This window comes from Megalops cyprinoides, chromosome 12 (genome assembly GCF_013368585.1).
Source record: "Megalops cyprinoides isolate fMegCyp1 chromosome 12, fMegCyp1.pri, whole genome shotgun sequence".
NCBI classification, from domain to species: Eukaryota; Metazoa; Chordata; class Actinopteri; order Elopiformes; family Megalopidae; genus Megalops; species Megalops cyprinoides.
Genome location: NC_050594.1, coordinates 17,600,082 through 17,613,446, shown reverse-complemented (window position 1 = coordinate 17,613,446; position 13,365 = coordinate 17,600,082). Strand labels below are relative to the sequence as shown.

General features: G+C 44.7%; 1 protein-coding gene across 4 annotated transcripts in view; it reads right to left on the bottom strand.

Moving 5' to 3' along the window:
* The window catches only part of daam2 (dishevelled associated activator of morphogenesis 2), a 113,667-nt gene that overhangs the window by 28,693 nt on the left and 71,609 nt on the right, over positions 1-13,365 (bottom strand). For all 4 annotated transcript variants that reach the window (XM_036542685.1, XM_036542683.1, XM_036542684.1 and 1 more), the window contains 2 exons: positions 8,657-8,731; positions 4,882-4,976 (listed from right to left, as the gene is read on the bottom strand). In XM_036542685.1, coding sequence (XP_036398578.1) covers positions 4,882-4,976; positions 8,657-8,731 — 170 coding nt within the window. The remainder of the gene's footprint in view (positions 1-4,881; positions 4,977-8,656; positions 8,732-13,365) is intronic.

The window sequence follows — 13,365 nt, the reverse complement described above, 5'->3', positions numbered from 1 at the left end:
TGAAGTAAAGCATGTTTTCTCTCTCTCTCTCTCAGATGCCCTAGGAGTGCTCTGCTACTGCACAAGAGGTTTTAGGATAGGACGGTTTGGGACATTACGGGGCTCTGTAATTACACCCCTGCATGAGGAGCCTGTTGCAGGGGGGGGGGGGGTGGGGCACAGCTGGAGGAACACGCGGCCTCCTCGGCCAGCCCTTTCAACCGGTGCCAACACAAACCACCCTCGCTGCCGGCTTTGAAGAGCTTCAGGCAGTGAGCTACCTCGGCTGTTTCTGTTTTTCGACCTGTTTTCTTTCAAATGCTAAATACCTCCGCCTGTGTGAACCTCTTCAGCGTGGGGTACCCCCACTGAACAAAGAGAAAACATACACACATCCAAAATCTCGAAGGGTACAATATTAGGTTCCAAAAGGTATTAGAAAAAACTATATTGGATTTATTTTCAATGTATCTTGAGTTTCCAGAAGTTGGATCACAAATATGTCGAAGCATAATATTTGAGCATGTGGCTACTACTTGCTCCCAGAACAGTTGTGGATAAAACACACTTGATGAGCATAAAACATGTGCATAAAAAAGTTCCCCCATTAAGCCCCTCTCTGTATCCTGATCCCCTGTTTTACAGTACAGTACAGTCTTACAGGAGGAAGACATGCCTGTTGTACATTAAGTACCAGTTTATTTACTTTTCCCTTCACATTATTTAGCAGCAAATCAGATCTCACTGCCCATGAAGGGTGTGCAGTCAGGCTTTTAAGGTGAAACAGCTAAAGCCCATTGAATTTCTGCTGTTCTGTATTTATTTATTTCCTTTTCTCTCCTTTCAGTTAAACATCACTCAGATTTGTCATTGGACATACTGCTTTGTGACTCCTGTGGTTGCTTGATCTTGTATACTTCTGTCACTTGCACTATGATAAATGAATATGAATATCAACAACATGACTTTCTTTCTTTATACAGCCATTATTATACTACTACTAATAAGGGTATTACATTTGATTTAAGATCAAGTAAAGTCAACTGTTTAGTGAGTCATCATCTGTAAATCTGATCGAACATCTCATCCACCAACAGCCGCAATGAATGAGACAGTAATCCTGTGCAGATGTCCACCAGCCTCAGAATCACTCCCTATGCTCTTTGCTTCGGTGCATGCTCAACTCCTCAGTGATCATTTGGGTTAATGAACACTGACCTGAAAAACAAAACCCTTCCCAGAGCTGCTTCCTTTCTAATGTTTTCAGAGCAGCGTTCAGCAATGCTAATGTGGGGAACAGTTGCTTTCTGTTGTGGTTGCCCTGTGAGCTTAGACCCAGCGAGCCAAACCCCCTCTCCCTGACCCCTCCCTGCTTTGTCTTTCAGCCTGTTCCAGGGGACCCACTAAAGACTGGTGGAGCGGAACCCTGCGGCCTATCACCCAGGGGCAGTGCCCCACCCACACGGTGTCTGTGCCCGTCTCCCTCCCTGTCTAGACCAGGGCTGTGCCGGCACTGGGCCCCCTGCCGCCCTGGCCCCCTGACCTCCACCCCCAGCCCAAGGAGCACAGCACAGTGATGAGAGCTACAATCACAGGAAGGAAAGAATCAAAGCAGAGCTATTAGAGTGTTTGTCAAAGCTGAGATAACAAGATAGGGACCGCATGTACTCAGCTTATTCAGTTAATGTTACTGAGACACAAACAGGCACACGTGCATACACACACACACAAACACACACATAAGTACACACAAGCACATGCACCCAATCAAACCTCTGATGAACTCAGACATATATCTACTGTCTGTCATTAAAATGTACATGTACAGAGTAGACCCACAAACACACACATACACAACTTCAGACAGTCAGTCATATAAATCAAAAATGTGCACCTCAAGACTCACATACACTTTATGGCACACACAGCATTACTCAGTCACAATTACAGACAGGCAAACCAACATATACAGGCAATATGCTAAGAGTCATTATGGCTGACTGCCAATCTACATCTATGCTTACTGTGCATCTGACCAACAGTGGTAATCTATCTTTAAACTTTGTCATCAGCATGCTTGCAAAACAGTTCAATCACACTATGGGATACAACAATTGTAGTAATTATTTGTGTGCTTGGAAGATGTAGAAACTGGAGGATTCAACAGTCTATTGGACTCAGTCCTCTTTGCTCTGTTTGTGCTCAAAGCTGAGTAGGCACTAGGTCTAAGCCAGCATCCAGTAAATATGGCAATTTACTGTGGATATTTAAGTTCAAAACACTAGAAACATCAGGCTGGTATTGGAAAATAACAGTTCAAATCAGATCTGTTTTCATTCAAACCAATTGTTAAATATAGTTAATAATTTATATATTTATAAATTTGTATTTATTTCTTTTTCAGTGTTTGGATTGAATAAACACAAGTCCTTAAAGCCACTGAATGATGAGAGACCGATAAGCATTTTTAAGGGCAATGAACTGGAGAACTTCTCTGTGCAACTCTGAAGCCAATCAACAGCTTTATCTCTGGCATTGACACAACTCAATTGCCTTTCCTGAGAACCATCTAGGAGTCACTGAACACAGCTGTTGTGTTGGACAGCTCAGTAACGATGATCAAACACTTATTTGATCCCCATTCTTAAAGGCTACCACACCACAATGTGTAAGTGCAGACGATATCTTCAGCAATCATAGTGTAAATGCAGGAATGCAGTGAATGGGCTGTGAAGGTTTTCATATGAAGACACACTTAAATCTGTGAGTGACCAGAGAGTGAAACAGATCCACTTCAGCACTTATTCAACTATAATGCCTGCAAAGAGCATGAAACGTACTACACAGCCTGTGTGTGCTGCGTTTTATGACTGGAGCTCTAGAAAACGTGATTCTGTTGTAACGGACGATCGCTAGGCATTTATGGCCCCTAGCACAATGAGAGTCTTCAGTCTCACACAGTTGTTGACTTTGTCCCTGGTTGGTGGGCGGAGTAACAGGGAACACTCTTGTGACATAAATTGCCAGGGACAGGCCAGACGGTACCCAGAGCTGGCACTGCATGTGCCACATGCTTAGTGGCATTCCTGGCCCGACTTCCCCCGTCCCCAGCATCACCACGCCCGTGTATCACTGAGCAGAGGATCATGGGGGATTATTGCGTCGTCCCTGCATCTGCTCTTGGCTCCCCCTCCCCCTGCCTCTCTGCTCCCACCCCAAGCCCTTCCAACTGCCATTAACATGGGAATTCTGCTTGGCTTCAGTATAGCAGGTGTCCATACACTGTACTAGGGAATGATCTATTTGTTTTTAGGTAAAAGTGAGAATTTTTGACACAGATAGTTTTACCTCCAAAAGTGGTACATTCACCTGCAGTTTAAGCCTAATCTTTTAGGAGTCACTGGCACCAAAAGATTAGGCACCTGTGGCATGAGAGGGGCAGACCTCACAGTATATTCTGGATCAACGATTAGTGAATGCACTGATCCCTGTACAAACACTCTCTGATCAGTCACTGAACCATGAACAACATGGTGTGCTCTATATTTTTCACTATTGTCCAGCCTGTATTTTAGTGTCCTAAAAGCAAGGATGAAAAATGAATCTGTTTCTAATAAGGAATAAGCAGTACACTAACATCTTGCATGTAGTGACAAATACATTTATGTGCTTTAACACAATCTTGCGAAATGCTGAGACTATCAGCACTGAGGACAGTCTTTGCTAAGGTACCACAATTGCATTAGCACAAAGAGTGAAGACGAATACAGGGTTTCCCTGAGCTGAGAGACATACAAAAAGCTGTAACATGTTGGTTTAACCTAAATAAAATGTGCAGGCATGAGCCAAAAAACAAAAAAAAAAAAAAAAAGAGGGAAATCCCTCATTACAAAACCGACATGCAAACACCAAAACACACAATAATTTCATTGTTCTCCAATCAAGGAGCTCCCGAGCTACGTCTCTCGCCTACGCTCACGGCACTGTGTGAACTCGCACACTTCCTGTTACAGCCGCGCTGATATTAACTGCGGAGGCTGGATCTCCAGGCGTGGTCGAGTGGCTGGTGAGTGGAGGTGGTCAGACGGTGTCAGTGAAAACAAGCTCTCCCGAGGCAGGAGGCCCATGTGCCGTACAGAGAGATGGCCGGGGGCCCAGACGTGACCCAGACAGTCTCTCCCCTGTGGTTCTGCCCCGCCTGCTGTCACTCCACACACACAGTAAACACACACCGGCCTATCAGCACTGAGGCCTGGAAGGGAATTCCCTGAGTGTTAGAACTGTGTGTTACGCCTCATATGACCAGCTCAGTGACAGCTAACCACATGAAAGCCCCCTCTTTGGGGGGCATTAGCTTGGAATCTGCTTTTCCTTTTGTAGTCCTGCTTCTGTACTGCTGATGAATGAAGGCTTAAATTCTGCTAATTAATGTGCAGAAAAATGCAGAGGGAGGAGAGAAGTACCTAGCCTGGTGGGAATCAGTGTTAGTTAGTTCACTTATTAAATACTTTACATTACAGGAGATATATAGTCCAGAGCATGAAATGGTGATGTAGTGACATAAATCTTCAAAGTAATGCCGCTAGTGAGAGCTAGACTGGTTTAGCCTGTTTGGTTTTTAGGCATTTCACAAGGTTTTAAGCTCGATGTGATTTATCTGAATCAGTTTGGTTTTCGTTCACAGTTTGAATCTGTTCGCATCAGAGGAAAGTACAAAAATATATATGTGCACTAAATATGAGTCTTTCAGTGGTATTTGTGTATGGTAAACAGTGCCACCCTATAGTAGACAGTTGTAACTTCAGATCTGGTGATCTGGCGAGTCACATTGCCAGGACAAAGACAGTCTGTCCTTCATTGGTCAACTGTGGGTAACACATGTGAGAGTGAGAAAGCCTGTACCTCATTGGCTGAGTGCGGAGTGCTGTTTTCAGGTCTTCCACCACTTTGTTCCTCATTTCCATCTCCTCCTCATCGAAGGCAAACAAGGTCTGCATCTGCAATCACAATGAGGAAACCTTCTTATGACAGAACAAAGAATAGCTAGGAGTCAGGAACAACATCCAGCAGAACTGCATGAAGCCACTTTTTGTTCAATAAAACTCCATAACTGTCAGCTAGAGCTACATTATGAGATAAGCGACATATTTATCACAGCAAACAGAATCCATGCAAATCAGAGATTTGCATCTGTGTCTGTATCAAAGTTAGGTCTGGGCTGTGTAACACGCATGCTACCTCTGCTTGCAGTACAGCATATCAAATACACAGGATCAGCCAGACAGGGTATGTTCATGGTATTTACTTGTTAAACGACCATGCTGTAATTGAAGTTATGCAACATGGTGCTAGTCAAGGTTGATCATTAAAATCTAGTGAGGTATAAATCCATTTCACACAGCTGTGAAGCTACCGCTGCACATCAAAGTCTTATTACTCCCATTAGTTTTACTCTCAGCTTCTGTTCCACTGCTGGAGTCATTTTGATAGTAGCTCCAAGCCAAGCCTCTTCAAAATGGTTCACAACTGTATGTCTTCGTAATGCACTAAAACACCTTCACAAGAGATGCCTATTAATTTGCCTGGAAAGAGCTGAAGTGCTGCCAGGAAACATTAAAACAGGGCTGCCTTGCTAAAGCTGTCAGGCCATGTGATAAAAACGGTTTTGTGGCGATTGGAGGAGTCCTCTGGAGGCCTTGTGTCCGTGTTGACAGCAGGGGGAGATGGCACCCAGGCCTTCTGTCCCCATCCTGCCACTCCACTCCTGTCTCCTGAACGTTTAACCCTGCAGATGTTTGAGTCATAAAGTCCACGGTTAGGCCTGGCCCAGTCCAGCTCGTACAGATGGCTCCAATATCCTTGGCAGGCAATGAAATCTCCAGCTCCTGCTTTTCAGATTAATACCTGTGTTCTCCATCGCGGGGGATTACGTGCTAGCACTGCCAGCTGGTCTGTAGACCACTGTGGGCCGGCTTTAGCTAACGGTGTAAGACCCTACATACATGCACATGAGTTGACCATACACAGTGTGTTTTCTGTGTTTTAGATCCTCTACACACTCGTTCTCCCCCACCAGCATAACCGCGGCTGTCTGAGGGAGTTTTATGAATGGTGTTGGGGGGCAGCATGATTTCACTGAACAATGCGGATAATGCTGTAGAGGATATCCAGTAAGTCAGCTACCAGTACTTCCCAAAGGGAATGCTTCAGTTACGCTCCAAGTCTGAAGTCATGGCACAGCCTGTCCAAGCCTTAATGCGCTCCGTCAAGACACTGTCCAGCATTAGCGGCGGAGAGCAGAGGAAAGCGGGCCCTAAGCTAGCTCCCACAGTGTGCTTGGCTCAGCCCGCGATCCTCTGGGACTCCTCTGAGAAAGGCCTTCATCTCAGGGGTAGCCAAAGGGTCTGGAATGATTTGCACAGAAAACCCGACTTCTTGGACAGTAACCTGCTGGTCTTACTCCTCGGTGTGGTTTGTGCTTGTTGGGTCTATGAGTGGCGCGAGCATCATAGTGCACTGGGCCCAGTGTTTGGACTCTCTGTTGCTGCGCTAGTGTGAACTCCAGTAGAGGGATGTTGACTTTGCTTTGCTTTCTCCTCAACATTTGATCTCTGTTACCCCTTCCTTGATCCCCTGTTAGTTTCTTCCTTCAATTGCCGCAGCACTCAATCTGCTATTGGAGGAAACCTGCTTGTTGGGTGGAGCTGGGGGGGTGACATGAGGATGCAAATCATTTTAGAAGAGCGGGATGACAAAAAACAAGGAAGTAGGCATGGTTCTGACAGCATGACCTGTTTTTCTCAGGCAGGTGAAAGAGAGATCTCCTCTTTTCGAGGAGCGTGTTTTCTTTATTTCGTGGGCTCCCTAACCGGGCGGTTAGAGTTATGGATGTTCACGATGCTCCCCGACGCTTTTCTGGATGCGGAGCCCCGGCCGCCTCCAGCAGGAGCCTGCGGTAGGACGACAGCCACTGGCGCTGACCCATGGACCGCGACCAAACACTCCTGACTCTTTCATATCGCCCCGCGCCAGTGCGTATGAAAAGAAATACCTCTGTTTTTGTTCTTTTTATCCCCCTTGCTAATTACCATGGCCTTGATTTCTGGAAAAATACATTCATAACACTTTGTTCCCTGCGCAGATCTCCTTTTACCCATGTTGTTTTCTGTTCCCTTTTTTTCCCCCCTCTCATCTCACGGGTGCACTTGTACTGTAGGCCCCTGAATCTAAGCCATTAAAATAAACAGTGAGCCTCAATGCTGGGTCCATGTTGTGGCTGGGAGAGGCGGTTAAACGCTGTTCACCAGTGCTGTCAGCCCCGCTGGTGCACAGAGATGGAGGCAGTTGAAGGAAGGCTACAAATGGAGCATCAGTGAAACTCGTTTGATTTTGTGAGGCGACAGGAGTCTGGGACCGGGAGAGCGCTGATTAGCGTGAAGCGGTGATCAGGACGCTGGGCGCAGATCACAGGATGGCAAATTCCAATCCCAGATGGGACCCTGCTGTTCTGCCCTCTAGCAAGGTACAGCATGTTGCCTCAATTGCTCCAATAAACAAAAACAGCTGTGTAAATAGCCAACATGTACGCTAACATGTAATATGCTGTGGATAAGTTGTGTCTGCTAGGAAAAATAAATACGTTAATGTGGTGTAACAGAAACAGACGCTGAATGCTATTACCTATTGGCGTTCGTCCCCGAGCAATAAGCCTCAACAGGCCACAAATTTGCACTCTGGACATTGAGAGTATTGGCTGATATGCAATCACTTCAGCCATGGGGTGCAGGTGTAACACAGGCCATCAAAACTGCGGAATGTGAGGCTCAGTATAGATATTGTACTCATGCTAAAACTAGTCCATATGGACCAATTCACTAGAGCTCTATATTGAGGCAGCTGCTACAAGAAACAAGCAAGAAAGAAAGAAGTAAACTCATTGCCTTCGCTGACTGGCAGCAACGCGTCATTGAGAAGTCACTGCATTTCAAATGTGAGGTCACAGAGGTCACATTCACTGATCTGTGACATGGAATGATATTCCACAAGAGATATTCCAGGGTCCCAAGTTAGATGTCCACTCCCACACATCTCTGCACTCTCTTTAGTCTGGACTTGCAGCCTTCAATAGCGGGCCTTACTGGATACACACACAGTGAAAGAAAGTCCCCATCAAATAGTGTGTATAGTCATCAGTCAGTCTTCTCTAGTGATAACTGACTGCTCTGACCACACAGAATCTTTGGTCCCAATAAGTCACTCAGACAGACCAGTGAAGGATGTTTCTATTCCCAACAGAAGTAAATTTCCACAAGACCCTCAGTCTCTTGGTGCACTCAGGATCACGAATCTTTTCAAACGACTGAAAGCATCTTTTCAAACAAGTGAAAAGTGGCTTTTCATTGAAGTGTGGCTCTGTGGTGACAGTTGTTTACATATATTTGTAATGTTGACCCCTGCATTTCCCCAGTGAATGGAGCAAGGAGCTGCTGAGTGAAGAACAAGAACATGTCATCGGTGCGGGTAAGAAGGCCAGGTTGGGGACAGGAGTGTATGAGAGGGTTGCATGAGACCTAAGTGTTCCTGCGTGGATTTCAGAGAGAGCAAGAGACAGACATAGAGAGAGAGAGAGAGAAACAAGGACTGAGAGAAAAGCAAAAAGTGAGACAGGTTTACTCACGGCAGCCATGGAGTTAATGCGGTCGATGTAGTAGTCGGGCCAGCTGGTGGCCAGCTTGTTTGGGTCCTCCTGCTCCTGGAAAAACAGGAAGAAGAGAGAAAAAAAATGACAAAGAGCCAAAACACAGATCTTAATTCCAGACAGAAAAAGGAGCTCTCCAGGCCAGGTGAAATCGTTTGGTTGTAACAGTATTCAAGCTTGTGTCACCACAGCTTGTCACATTTATCATCATCATCATCATCATCATCATCATCATCATCATCACTGGCCTATTACTGCTGCTCTGAGTGTCTAAAGGGATACCCGTGTCAGTTTGTACAGTTTGTACTACAACTAAAACTATGCATACTGGGATTATGAGAATATTCCAGAACAGTGCAGTGCGCTGTGTCAATGACTGTGCTGAGCCCCCAGCACCCCCCTCGCCATGGCTCCTTCTCCACAATTTAATTGTACTGGCATTTTCATGGTGAAACCCTATAGGCATGGCCGTACAGCACTGAGCTGGTCTTTAATGGAGCTGGGGTGAAATTCATTTCCATCGTCCGTGGAACCAGTGTGACCAGGCATGCCCATCAAGGAATGCAAAGGCAGTTTAAAAGCTCCAGGAAGTCTTGGTTTGCCAATACTATTTGATTCCTGCTGTTCAGTGGGGGGATTCCAGATTCATTGCAGAGTTTGAAATGGAAAAACATGGTCGGAAAATATCATCCAGGAGTGTTGTCGTCAGTCTGTTTGTTTCTGTTCGAATCGATGCCTTTATTTGACTGCGTGAAGCTGATGGTGTTTGGAGAATCATTAATTAGCCCTCCGGCCCTTCCCTCTGCACAATATATTGATCCGGTGGCACATGTAGCAAACAATGGTGTAAACAGAACAGGGGGTCAGCGCTGAGAGCCATTATCATTCCTGCTCTGAGCTCCAACTCATGAAGCCTCTCCACGCTCCAGAGACCAGACATGTAACTTTGACAACAACATTTCTAAACATTAGAGAAAAAGTGCCCCGCGTCAGCCAATCACAAAGCACACAGCTGTCTCTGTTCAAGAATTGTGGTCAAAGTTGAAAATATAAAAAAACAGAAAACAGAAAATACAAGAACTGAAAACCCCCATAAGAATGCTGTTTCTCCAAGACCCAGAAACCAAGCAGAAACAAAAGTTCATTCTTAGGGAAAGAGAAATAGGGGGATTCAATACAGCATCTTCAAACATAAAACAGAAGCAGAGAACTGGGTTATAAAGTGACCTAAATCCCTGTGTTGGTCATCTCAGTATATGGTTCAGGGTATTTCCAGCTTCTGTTTGTCTTGCAGTTTTTGAGCCTTTTTTAATAATAAAAAAGTAAAAGATTACAATCAAGTAATCAGGATGTCAAGCTAATTTCCATAACCTAATTTTCAATTTACCCAAGTTTGACTGATGAGTTAATGCCATTTGACATCTGTCTTTATCCTGTATTTACTTGTCAGATGTATTTATTTATTTATTGTGTGTGTGTGTGTGTGTGTGTGTGCGTGTGTGTGCGTGTGTGTGCGTGTGTGTCTGCAGTTTATCCAGAGCAATGGAACAATTTTATGTGATTAGCCACATCTAATCTAAAACACCAACAAATTCTTGTAACTGGCAAAATGCTGGGTACTAGAGCTTTCAAAGAAAACATAGCTGCTATCTAGTGAGCTTGCCGAAAGTATGGACTTGGAAACATCAGTAAAACATCACACCACACAGGTATATACTTGACCCAGGGGCGCAGCGATCGGGTGAATGAGGGCGCAATGTGCATTGAAATTGGAGCACAGCCCAGGAGTAATCTTCTTAATGCCACCCAACAGCCCTTTGCCCCGCCCACTAAGACCCAATACGCAGAAGGGAATGTTGGGACAGAAATGGATGAAGAGCAACTTTCATCGTCACAGCTGAGTCCCTGCCAGCCAGCTTTTCAGACGATTAATTGTACAAACACTGTGGTGTTGCTCCATGCACACAAAATGATAAACTGCACATTTTTGACGTAGTAGGAAACTTTTTTTTCACAGACAAACAACAGTTTGGACACAAAGCGTCTCATGTTCTCAAGCCTCTTTTCTGTTATTTGTTTCCATATTTGTAAAGCGACTGCATATGAACACGCTGCCAGTTGATTTTGGGGGTAAGATTAACAGATTGCCTTTCTTGGGTCTTTCCAGATTTTTGCTTTTTTGTGCTCTTAGATTGAAATATGTGGTGTAGAATGGAACATTTAACAAGGCTTTGTAAAATACTATAATTTCAACTTTTTGGTACAAATGAGAGGTCATTATGAGGCAGATTTGTTTGCTTTGGGGTCAGAACAGTAGTGTGTTTTTCCCTCGTGCCTCAACATTTGCACTATTAAAATGGCTGGGAGGAAGAGAGCAATAACAAATATCGCCTCGTGTTCTTGGCGATTCAGGGCAAGCTAGGAGTCAGACGGAGGTGAGGAGCGGTATTGAAAAACAAGAATAACAGAAAAACCTGGACAGACAAGAAAGCTCGGGGACCTCCGCTATGCCAAGATCAGACCTCCAGCAGGAGGAATGGAGTGCCTGCATTCTGGAAAGATCTTTCTCACTCTTGGAGCCCCTGACCTCCATCTCCCCTTCCTGACTGCTTTACAAGATGGTGTCACTCACAGCCGTAAGCAGGGCGGGCCGCGGTACGGTGCACTGTGGACGGACCGAATGGAATTGGCAGATTTAAGAGACGATGAGCAGTTTTCTTACACAGCAATATGACGTTAACCCCCTCTTCGAGTCCTTGCCATGAATTGAGCTTGAGAAATTGCCATGAGAAAACTCATTAGCTCTCTCCCCATCCCCACAGCATCACCTGTCTCCAAGCATCCTCTTCCTCATTTGTCTTTTCAACTGGGTTTGAAATGAGGATTTTGGCATTAATGAATACACAGGCGTTCCCTCCCCAGTGGAGCCAGTCACCTGCATTGAAGCAAGAGACAAGCACCCCCTTTCATGAACGTTATAAAGCTGCTGTCACTGTAACTTGCCGATGGGAAAAAGCCAAACACTTGCCAGGCGCTGTAATAAGAAAGCAAGACTCTCCTTGTCTCTCCTATTGTTATGAATAGCAAGACATTTGCATTACTTGAAATTAGATGATTTATGGATTGTGTTTGGGTAGCTATTTTGGAACAAGGAGCAATCTCTTTAGGATGATGAAGTGGAGAAATGTTTTCATACAGGCAATATATTAATTTCCTTATTGTAAGAGTGCCTGGCTCTACTGAATAACAAATTACTGTGCAGAGCATAGTCCACAAGAATGCAGAACAGTGTTTAGAATATTGGACTTTATCCCATAAACATGAGTACTACCAATGAAGATAGAAATATATATATAAAAAATAAATCTTTCTGTATATAACAACATTTATATATAAATTGTATTTATTTAATTTCATTTATTACTTATATTTCACTTAATTGTCAGAACAAATTTATTCCCTTCTCCATCAGCAGAAATATGCAGATGTGTCTAAAACAATACTGAAAGAACACAAACATGCTAACCATTGCCGTGAAGATAATCTTAACAATCAATCACAAATATAGAATTCACAAGGCCTTACTACGGCTTAACATAGAAGGACTCTGGAACGTCAAATGTAATTCTCCCCTCTTGTAATCTCAAACTATTCTTTAAAAAAGAGGAGAGAACGAGTAAGATCAACATTGCACAACCCAGTACCGCCGAGGTTGATGCCAACGTCAATAGCTACTCGCACATGAACCCTTCTGCTATTGCCCTGCTCCCTATGTTCTCCAGCTGTAATATGTGACCCTGCTGTTCACTGAGGAGCTGATCTGGGTCTGGCACAGGCTGATGGCAGTTGCCGAGATCACAGTGTGAGGTTTGTTGAGGCTGATCTGAGATCATGTTCACCGAAGCGCTGCGCTGACGGTGGCGGGGGGATTCCGGAGTTTTCTGGGGAACGGGAGCAATTCAGCTGTGGCTCTGTGTTTACAGTGGATCTGAGATTTTCCTCCAATCTGGCTGAACTCTCCAACTCACGGGAGGAGAGTCAGCTGTCCAAACATTCTATATGAACACAGCCACCTACAGAGACATAGTCCAAACCCACCACACGAACACAACCACCTATAGAAATATTGTCCAAACTCACTGCATGAACAACAACCATCTACTGAGCCAGTGTCCAAACCCACTACATGAGCAAAACCGTCACCAGTAATACTGTTCAATAATGACCCATGAGCACAACTCCTTATCGACACAGTGTCTGAACATGCAGCATGGATTACATGTCTTTGTAATCTGTGAACAATCATAATTCATTGAAATGGGTGACCTGTAAACACGATCAATCCATCTTGCAGCTGCTGTGTCCTTGCCAAGTTCTCAATAACCCATCTTAACCAGCTCCTGCTTGCCCCACTCTACAATTTCAGAATGCCAGTGCATAAGAAAAACTGAGTTGGGTATTCATTTCAGGTGATAGTTAACATGTGTTATGCAACACCTGTCTGGACCACAATGTCAGGTGTGACAGTGCAAGCTGCCCTAACAGGGCTCCCCGATGGGACTTTCATTAATGGGAGGAGAGAGAAGGTGGAGTACATTGAGTAATAAGAATTGTGTAACAATGTGCCTCTGCAGGTGGTCCTGGTTATGTTAAGTTCAGAGACACTAAATTTGACTGCAGGATTTTCA